Source organism: Maylandia zebra, linkage group LG7, assembly GCF_041146795.1.
Source record: "Maylandia zebra isolate NMK-2024a linkage group LG7, Mzebra_GT3a, whole genome shotgun sequence".
Lineage (NCBI taxonomy): Eukaryota > Metazoa > Chordata > Actinopteri > Cichliformes > Cichlidae > Maylandia > Maylandia zebra.
This window is the reverse complement of record NC_135173.1, coordinates 67238086-67248621: the sequence shown is the minus strand read 5'-3', so window position 1 is coordinate 67248621 and position 10536 is coordinate 67238086. Positions and strand designations below refer to the sequence as shown.

Sequence of the window (10536 nt, the reverse complement as noted above, 5' to 3'; positions counted from 1 at the left end):
GGAGGCGGGCCTCTAATCCATTTGATTGGTTAATGCCGTGAAGGGCTCTGTTCGACTGGTCAAATGTGTAAAGGGGTTTCTTTGATTGGCAAATTCTTTAAAGCACGTGCGTAAACATTTTAAGGTACCCAATTATCGCAGTTTGCGCCGTCTTTTGCAATGGGCCCATCGCACAGGCTGATATTGCGATGACAATAAATTTTTTATTTATTGTGCAGGCCTAGTACACAGCTGACAGCTCTATTTGACAACTGTTAGAATTCATATTATGGCAAGAACCAATCAGCGAAGGAAACAACAGTCTGTCATTTCTTTAAGAACTGAAGGTCAGTCAATCCAGGAAATTGCAAAAACTTCACAAAAACCATAAAGCGCTACAAAGAAACTGGCTCACACGAGGACCGCCCCAGGAAAGCAAGAGCCAGAGTCCCCTCTGCTGCTGAGGATACATTCATCCACCAGCCTCAGAAATCACAAGTTAACAGCTACTCAGATCAGAGCGCAGATAAATGCCACATAGAGCTCCAGTAACAGACACACTCTACATCAGCTGTTCAGAGGAGACTGTGTGAATCAGGCCTTTATGGTCAAATAGCAAGCAGAGGAGATTAGTTTGGGCCAAGAAACACAGGGAATGGACATTAGACCATCTGTGCTTTGGTGTGATGAGTCCAAATTTGAGATCTTTGGTTCCACAAAGGTGAACGATGGTCTCTACATGCATGGTTCCCACCATGAAGCATGGAGAAGGAGTGTCTGGTAGTGTGTGCGCCAGTGAACATGAACTTTTAAAACTCAAAATATTTTTTTATATACTGGTTAAAAGTGTTTGTGAAATACTTTGTTCTTTATGCTGGACTAACAAACTGCAGTCACAAAGACTGACTGTGAGCACTTTTCGGTGATTACAGAGTCATAATAACGTGTCATATATGAGATTATCACCATGGCATGACATCACATCATGTATGTATTTGCAATATTTAAAAAAAACAGCTGACAGTGTGTTTTCATATTTTCATTCTGTGCTTAAAGGGAGAAAGGTTTATTATTTCTGCAGTATTGCTGTCATTGCTTTTATCTATAGTTTTTTTTTGTTGTTGAGAATAACAGAGTGAGTCAGACTGCAGGATGAACACTGAGCTGTTTGTGCCCCCCAGTGGTCTTTGACCACAACGTGCTTCCAGTGAATTCCCGAATCCAAGCTGTGTGTCATCAGCAGCCACTCCACCTTAAAACTGACTTCACGTATAAAACTTGGGTCATTTATTTAAGAATTTGCACCATATCCAGCCTTCTTGTGCCCCCCTGTACAGAAACTCAAATGTTATTTTCAGACTTTTATTTTAGGGAGCCTTACACCTGTACACATGGTACATATTCACAAATAACGTTTCATTTAAAAATTTGTAATAGAGGGGAGGACACATATGCTAATGTAATGTTAATAAATGGGTATTTATGAACACTAAACTTTCATGTTCAGAGAACACGCTCAGGTATATCTTGAGGATCTGAGTGTTCATGTGATTTATATTCTTTGCTATATATATGCAACAACGTCCAACGTTACATGTTAGTCAACTTCATTCACATTAATTAACCTTCAGCTATCGAAACTTGAGTTTTTATATTTCCTTGAACCACTTGAATGCACCTTTTCTAATTCGTGTTTTACCGGGGGTCCGCGAAGGCGCTTCGTTGGCATTTTACGGCCTCCGATTGGTTCGATTTGTGTTATTTGCACCACGTGACACCAGACATGGCCGCCAGCGAGCCGAGTAAAGACGGTAAGTGTGACCTTTTAAACGTGTCCGCGGCTTTAATGCTGATATCTGGTGGTCTGCGTGCAAAGGTTTGGGTGTCGGTGACTCTCCGAGTCTGTGGGAATCCACAATCAGCAGAAAAAAGGCTAAAAAAAATCAGAAAAGCAGGCGGGAACCCGCCCGGCTAAGCTAGCAGGCTAGGAAATAGCTGGGCTGCTAACTGTGATTATACAGCAATCTCTATATTCAGTCAGTACTCAGTCTGACAGCTGTGAAGTTTATTCAGGATTTAACAGCGTGTAAAGTCTGAGTTCGATTAATGAGTTATTTAATTCATTAATTTATTTATTTTTTTACTTTTAGATCATAGTTTTGTCCCCACGGGTGATGAAAATAATTGTATACAGACAGATTTTTGTAGATCAGAGGGAAATGCTTCTTCATGCCAGGCTGTACATTCTCGCTTCCGCTTGGTTTTGACTCACCTGGTCTGGAGTAGAGTGTGTGTGGTATATAAGGTGTAGTCTCTCTTCTGCTTTCTCAGGTAAGGACAGCATTCTGGAGCCGCTGTGTTTCCCCGATCAGCCGGCTGACATCTCCAGCTCTCCCGGTGTTCAATGTCCCGGCTCCGAGCCGCTGGTCTGCCTGTTCTGCTCTGAGTCCGTCCCACCGCCGCGGAAAGACGTCCTCCTCAGACACCTGCTGATGGAGCACAAGCTTGTCATCGCCGACGTCAAACTCATCGCAGACGTCCCAAAGTACGAGCCACACATGCTCCGGCTCACTCGTTTAACTCTCGGGAACACGTTTGGATGTTTTTAGCATTTGGAACTCGATCATTTCACCAAAGACTTCCTGTAATTATTTGGGGTGATGGGGGGAAACCCTTACCTTACAAGTATAAATATATACAACAAGTCCAGCATGTCCACGCCTGTTAGTGTGCTGCTTTTATGAACCGTGACGAAGTGTTTCTGTGCGCCGGTAAACCTGGCTGTGAGTCGGTTTTTACTGACGAGTTTCCTCCATCAGGTACTTGCTGTACTGGAAGGGCAGATTCCTCGAGCAGCCGCTCACAGATTTCTGCAGCGTCATCAAAACCAACTCCACGGGCCCAGTCGGTGAGTTCACTCAAACCCACAGAGGACCTGACCTTTCAAAGTGAACCACGTACACTTCCTCCAGCTCTGATTAATGACTCATTAAAAACTCTTCTTCCTCGCTGACCTGACAGAGAAGCAGGAGGACTACTTCCTGCTGTGTGACGTCCTTCCAGAAGACAGAGTCCTCCGAGAGAAGCTGCAGCAGAAACGACTGGTGAGGAGACGTGACACTCGGAGCATCCTGAGTGAATCTTGTGCTGCTGGAAGTTTCGTTTCTTTTAAACTTTGTTTTGAGGCAAAGTCTGAAAATCAGGAAAAATCAGAAAAATTGCAGATTTGAGTGATTTGACACGCTTTGTGTCGTTGTAACCTCTGCACTTTAAATATCTGAGCACTCTGAGGTAGTTTTCTGAAGAATTCCTCTGAGCTCTTCTTCTGTGCTCCCACAGGAGGAGGTCCTGGAGCAGCAGCAGAAGGAGCGAGACGACAGCAGCTTCCATCGTCTCTGCATGTTCTGCAGCGAAGAGTTCACGGGAAACAGGTAACGCGCCGCGGGATTCCCATCAGTCCTGGAAACCTCACGTGTGTTAGATGAAAGCAGACAGAAGGTAGAGCTTCCTGAAATCATGTGACTAAAAGCTTCTTTGCTTCCTGTAGTCATCTCTTATGATCCAACCCCCAAAAAGCTGCTGTTTACGCATAATTCCATAAACATCATTCAGTGACATGTCTGAGCCTGAACCAAGATACTGAACCTTGGATTGTCCGTCCTGATAATATTCTTATTTACTGTGTCAGCCTGGATGCAAAAGTTTCAATCAAGTCCACTTCCTAGTCCTCCTCTGATCCTGTGTGAATGCTTTCAGTCTGCTCGTTTCATCTCTGTATCGTCCGCAGTGATTGGTCGGACTGGCAGGCTCATCCGGTCTCTGCAGTGTGTCTGTTCTGTGATCACCAATCGGAGACGTTGGAGCAGATCTACGCGCATATGAAGGTACGGGAACGTAGAAGTTTCAGAGAAGGAAAATATCGTTTTCTGCTTTTCATCCCTGAAACGATTCTGCAAAGGCTTCTGGGAGAACGGAGACAGTGCACACTAACAGGAAACGATCTGCTTCCTGAGGTCTCTGCAAACATATGAATCCATCGTTCGCACAAAACATGGATTTTACTCAGAAAGTGCCCTCACACACAGACGGACCGAAGCTGAAGAGCTTTTAAAATGAAGCGCCTTTTATTTTGAAAAGTTTCCAAATAAATACATGATTGTCAAAACTTTAACGAGCAAATAAAAATGTTTCCTCGTTGTTGGGTCTGTTTCCACATGCCCAGCTAGTTTAGAGACTTATTCATCATGAAGGAAACAAGACATAACAGAACATCTTCAACCGGTTTTTCACTCGCTAACGAGGGAAGTCTTTGGTCAAGAACCAGCTCTTGGAGCCCACGCCCCTGTCCTGTCTCAGGCCCGAAGTCCTTCAAAGAGCAGCTTCCCCCGTAGCTATTTATTGACATGGCAGTTACAATACACAATACAACACAAGCACCTCCCACTGTAAAACCCCCCAATGGTTCTAAGACAAGGCTGTGTGTGTGTGTGTGTGTGTGTGTGTGTGTGTGTGTGTGTGTGTGTGTGTGTGTGTGTGTGTGTGTGTGTGTGTCATAAAAGCAGGAAGCTTACAACAGAAGAAACAGATCTGTCAGGATGCATCTGCAATAAAAGCTCCCCCAGCACAGAGTGGCTGGAGAGGTCAGAGACAAAGGAACGTCTTGATCCTATAGGTTGAACTCAGACCGTACAAATTTAAGAAACACGATGACAACATTCAACAATTAGACTTAACACTCGTGAACAATAAATAAATCTAGGATTGGACGTCGACTGCAGTCCGATTTTGTCGTTGATTAAACGTTCTGGTTTAAAGTCAGAACCAGTTTCCCAAACGTGACTCTAAGTTTGTGCTCACGAGTGACGAGTTTACCTGAGAGGCAGAAAAGTTTCTCTCTGCTTTCTGGTTTTGTTATTTATGAAGTCTGTAACGGGCGTCGCGTGCGTGACCCTGACATCTTTCTGTTTTGTGTTTGCAGGAGGCTCACGGCTTCGACCTCCACCTCCTTAAGACCGAGCTCAGTGGGTGAAATCGCCGTGGTAATTCGAGCGCAGTTTGCTTCTATTTCTTCCTTCTGAGTGTTTCTAATGTTCTGTCCTCCCTCAGACCTCAAGTTCTACCAGCAGGTCAAACTGGTGAACTTCATCCGGCGGCAGATCCATCAGAGCCGCTGCTACGGCTGCACGCGGATGTTCGACTGCCGGGCGGACGCCCTGCGTCACATCGCGGCTGAAGGTCACGTGATGAAACTGCCAGAGATGTCCGCCTGGGACCAGCCGCAGTAGGTTTAAGGAAGCGCCTGCAGAATTAACCAATGAGAGCGCGGGCTTTAAAGCTGGCGTACAGCTGCTGATGAACGTGGTCAACGCCACAGATGTTTACACTTCATTTGGAGTATTTTTATCAGCTGAGGAAAATGGCGTCCTTTTTGGGACTAATTTGAGCCTGAGCACTAAACGTCGTCTCGCTCCGCAGGTATTACTTCCCCACGTACGAGAACGACGCTCTCCTGTGCACGCTCTCTGACAGCGAGGAAGGCGACGGTGACGAGGAGCATCGCGGCGAGGAGATCCCGGTCATCGCGGAGGACATCTCTAACCTGAGAGCGCTGAAACAGTCCAGTGTCCTCAAGTAGCTGCTGAAGGAGCGAGGAGGCAGCAGCTAGGACCACAGACGGACACGTGTCATACGTTTGACTCAAAGGCGTCTCTGACGTCGGCTGAGCTCAGCTCATGGTGACCACATCCCACATGGCTGGAACGCAGCGGCACGGGTTTGAGTCCGGCCCTTTCCCTCTCAACTATTTCCTGTACGTCTCTACTTAGTAAAGATAAGAAAGGCAAAAGAAGAGTCCTCTCCACAGCTGGACACGCGGACGCCATGATGTCCGCTGAAACGTAATTGCTCTGCCTCGTGCAATGAAGCTGAAACATGCGTTTTCTTGAATATGAATTTTAGTACTCGAGTAAAAATGATTTTCTTTTGTAACTTGCAACTGAGCTGGATTCAGTGCTGTGGTGGACGAGCTCATCGTCAAGATGAGACGAGAGACTCTTTATTGTCATTGCACAGTCACACTTAGAACAACAGCACTACACAATTGCAAACTGTCCCGCGTCGGCACTACGCACAACACAAACAACACAACACAGGAACTTAATAAATGAAAAGAATGAGTGTATGTTTTACTGCACATTGTTGTTATTATTGTTGTTGTTGTCCCCTCAGAAAGCCCAGGGACGTCTCGTGCCTGAAACATCTGTCCTATTTGGTGTTTCTGTTGTTTTTCTGCATCGCTTTGCTGAGCGACACCTGCCGTATGGTGGAGCCGAACTGCAGCGCTCAGAGTTTTCACCGCGTCCTTCGCGTCCAGGCTCACGTTCACGAACATGCAGCACTGAGGAGAGAAACGAGAGGTCGCTGCAGGAACTCACTGCTGTCAAACTTCCTGTTTTATCCTCATTTCGTACTCTGGCAGGCTGTAGGACATTTTGGACAATCTATAATCTTCTAACACAAAAACATACAAGTGTTCACTGAAGTAAACACACAGAGCAGTAGCAGATTTTTTTTAAGTGTTTTATTTATTTTCATTTGCTGCTAACTGCCTTGTTTTCATTTGTAGTTTTTGTAGTAGGAAGAACTACAAAATCTACAAATAAACAAAGAGCAGTTAGCAAATGTAGTGCTCTCCACTATGTGAAGCCCTCACATGAATTTTTAGATTTTTCAGTTCAAGCCAATTAAATGAAATCCAAAAATTCAGCCCCAACAATCAAATGATCCCCTATGAGCAAGCACTCTGGCAACGGTGGAGAGGAAAAACTCCCTTTTAACAGGAAGAAACCTCTGGCAGAACCAGGCTCAGGGAGGGGCGGTCTTCTGCCATGGCTGGTTGGGGGGTGAGGGGCAAAATTAAATCAAACATAAAGGAGAGCACAGCGTATTTATGACAGATGCTCGAATCCCGCCTGAGGTGGTATGGACACCTCACTCTTGTTCCCGTACCGCTGGGCGCTGAAGATTTTCCACAGTTTGTCTGAGTTCTGCCATCTCTTGCCTGAGTTGTGTGTTTTCTCGACAGAGTCGTGTGTTTTTTTGAATGTGTCGTGTGACATCGTTACTGAGTTCTATGTGTTCTTTACTGAGTACTATGTGGTTTTCACTGAGTTGTGCGTTTTCTAGCTCGAGTTGTGCGTTTTCTAGCTCGAGTTGTGCGTTTTCTTGACCGAGTTGTGTGTTTTCTTGAGTGTGTCGTGTGACATCGTGACTGAAGTCTATGCACATTTCATTGACTCGTGCGAGTTCTTTGGTGAGTCGTGCGTTTTCTTTCCTGAGCTGTGCGTTTTGATGACGGAGTTCGTCTAACGGAGCTGCTCTTGCCTGTGACATTTTTGTAAAGGTTTAAGGCTGAAGGGTGTCAAAGGGTAGCTGTGTCTCAAACAACTGTCTCTTTCTGCTGTAAACTGTTGAACGAGCTCCTATTTATAGACTCGGTGGGCGTGGCAGAGAATGCGATGTCGCTGTGACAAAACAATGATCCTTTGATCTTCTCAAAGGATCATTGTGATGTCGCCGTGACGTCACGATGATCGTTCGAGAAGATCAAAGGAGCGCTGTGGGTCATTCTGCGCATGCTCAGATCAATGAACGGGAGAATTATTTGTAAATACTTTGCTAGCTAACAAAGGTGCTTTTAGCAACAGCTGGTGGTGGTTCGTCGCTATCAACCCTTAAACTCGTGAACTGGCTCTCTAGCTTTTCGATTGCTACTGTTGTCTATCACATATGTATTATTTGGAACCCAGCTTACCTGTAAAAACAGACACACAGCAGGTAACAGGAACTACTCGGTGCGCCAGCTCGGCACCACTAGGCTGTGTCCCAATTCAGGGTCTGCACGCTTGAAGTACGCGCACTACGCACGGTGCGTACTATAAGTATGAGAAGTGCGGAAGTGAGAGGCTTGTGAAATAGGACGGTCTTGCCTTCGTCGCGCTGTTCAGGTTGCCTAGCAACCATGATACTAACCGCGAGAAACGTGTCATACAGCTTTGTGTGACAGAAACGAAGGAGAACATGTTTTGTTCATTTGAGACCAAAGGACCGTAAAACATGATTGTTGGGCTTCATTCCTGTGCTGAACAGTCATTTAAGATTAGCTAGTAAATAACAATTAGCTGATGTTGGTCATGAGACTAAAGTCATCTCACTGTGGTAATGTAAATATAATATGGCCAATATTAAAGTTATAGTCAGATTATTATGATATATTACAGCAGTGAGCTTGAACAGTTGTTTATATGTCCTATCACCTTAAATCTTCACTCAAAGACGAGTATCTGTGAGTGTGTATACAGATGTGTTATATATAAGAGACAAATATTGTTCGTTTAATACGTTGGCATTATTACATTTGGCTCAATGCTTACATATGTGTATAAAGCAAATGTACGAGCTGTGATAACTGTGTCTGATAGAATGAAGAGTAGACTGATATATGAAATATTCCTTTATTGGGTGAGAAAATCAGACCATGTCATAACTGCTGTAAGTCACACAGAATAGACATCAGAGCCTTAAACAGGCTGACGTCTGCTAAATGGGTCAAACTGGGCAGAAAGTCTACAAACACATAACATCCTTATAGAATATGATGTAACACTATAGATCAACTTAGCTCAGAATATATAAAGCATATAAACAGTTACAGCAATATGATGCAACAAACACAGCAGCTACTGATCTAAAATCCTCAAAGCTTCATAGAACTGAAACCAACATTTATTTTAGCTCCATTCTGCTGCTGATACAGACTTTAGGTTTCTGAACATTAAACTTGTTGCTGCCTTTCATGGTGTGTAACTTGAAGGCCCTGAGTACTCTGAGTACTTTCTCCCACACTGGAAACACTGGGATGATCACATTATGTGAACATTACCTAATAAGACTGATTCAGTACAGACAGTTCTGTTAAACTTTCCTAGCAGTCCTTCACAAACAGGGAACAGTCTGTCTATTCTCTCCATCTGTCAGCTGCTGCTGGCTCTTCCTCCTCCTCTTCCTCACACACTGCCGAGTTTGTCCTGGTGGATCATCAGGGGTGCAAAGCCTCACAGATGATGTGCAGCAGTGTGTCCCTCAGTCTGTCCTCACTCTGGACACTTGCAGTCGTCACACATGGACATCAAATTTGTGATAAGCTGCAGGATTCAAACACAAGTGTAACTTATAAACACATGTTCATACTTTTATTCCACAATCAGAGAGAAAGAAACAGAGAGAGAGTGCAGGACAGACAGGTGACAGTCTCAGGTGTACACACTGCTACACAACAGCACAGAGAAGCAGGATTTAGTGTTTGTGTTATTACGAGTGTAAACAAGAAGAGTTCCAGATGGTGCAGTGGACACATGTGTGACTGCTGTGATTAAAGCATCTTTCTTTCAGCTTAACGAGTGAACCGTCAGCTCGTTCAAACACACGTTAAAGTCCGTTTGGCTCGACACCACCGAACAGAGGCAGCAATATAACACAGCTCACATTAACAGTGCAGTGGATCCTGCTTGTGCCGTGATATTCAGGACTGCAAACCGAGCAGCATCACTGACTTTCAGCTTTTTGTGTTTGTGGATATATGACTGACTTTAATTATCCACAAAATCATCAGATTCTCTGCAAGATTAAGGTCGACTATATATATATTTATATATGGGGCGATCGTGGCTCGACCCTATATTATCACGCCCAAACCTCGCAATAATAGCGGTGTAACAACTTGTTCTTTGTGACAAGATAAACATGTCTCCTATACAAGATAAACACACCTTTACAATATTGACCACAGAAATGTACAATCAAGAACATTTTAACTGCTGGAACCATCTATTAAACTTCTTTATACACAAGCCATTTCTGTGACACTTACAGTATGTCTCTACCAGCTTTGCACATCTACAGACTGAAATCCTTGCGCATTCTTCTTTGCAAAACAGCTCCACAACTGCTCTGTGATGGCCTCAGAGGAGAATATTGGGAGCAACAACACCATGAAGTCCAAAGAACACCCCAGACAGGTCAAGGATAAAATTATTGAGAAATTTAAAGCAGGCTTAGGCTACAAAAAGATTTCCCAAGCCTTGAACATCCCACGGAGCACTGTTCAAGCCATCATTCAGAAATGGAAGGAGTATGGCACAACTGTAAACCTACCAAGACAAGGCCGTCCACCTAAACTCACAGGCCGAACAAGCAGAGCGCTGATCAGAAATGCAGCCAAGAGGCCCATGGTGACTCTGGACGAGCTGCAGAGATCTACAGCTCAGGTGGGGGAATCTGTCCATAGGACAACTATTAGTCGTGCACTGCACAAAGTTGGCCTTTATGGAAGAGTGGCAAGAAGAAAGCCATTGTTAACAGAAAACCATAAGAAGTCCCGTTTGCAGTTTGCCCCAAGCCATGTGGGGACACAGCAAACATGTGGAAGAAGCTGCTCTGGTCAGATGAGACCAAAATGCAAAACGCTGTGTGTGGAAAACTAACACTGCACATCACTCT

General features: G+C 44.6%; 1 protein-coding gene across 1 annotated transcript; it reads left to right on the top strand.

Annotated features, from left to right (window-relative positions):
* The first annotated feature begins 1714 nt into the window (after positions 1-1714).
* LOC112435109 (zinc finger protein 277) lies at positions 1715-6160 on the top strand. Its single transcript, XM_076886956.1, has 9 exons — positions 1715-1790; positions 2311-2524; positions 2799-2887; positions 3001-3083; positions 3319-3410; positions 3767-3863; positions 4958-5000; positions 5086-5260; positions 5455-6160. Exons 1-9 carry the CDS (start codon positions 1763-1765, stop codon positions 5612-5614), a joined length of 981 nt encoding a protein of 326 aa, XP_076743071.1. The 5' UTR covers positions 1715-1762; the 3' UTR covers positions 5615-6160.
* The last annotated feature ends 4376 nt before the right edge of the window (positions 6161-10536 follow it).

Excerpts from the sequence above, each read along its gene's own strand:
- LOC112435109 (XM_076886956.1), top strand. The coding sequence starts at position 1,763 with ATGGCCGCCAGCGAGCCGAGTAAAGACG. Across the intron at positions 2,525-2,798 it reads CTCATCGCAGACGTCCCAAA|GTACTTGCTGTACTGGAAGG; the intron begins GTACGAGCCACA and ends TTCCTCCATCAG. Across the intron at positions 3,864-4,957 it reads AGATCTACGCGCATATGAAG|GAGGCTCACGGCTTCGACCT; the intron begins GTACGGGAACGT and ends TTGTGTTTGCAG.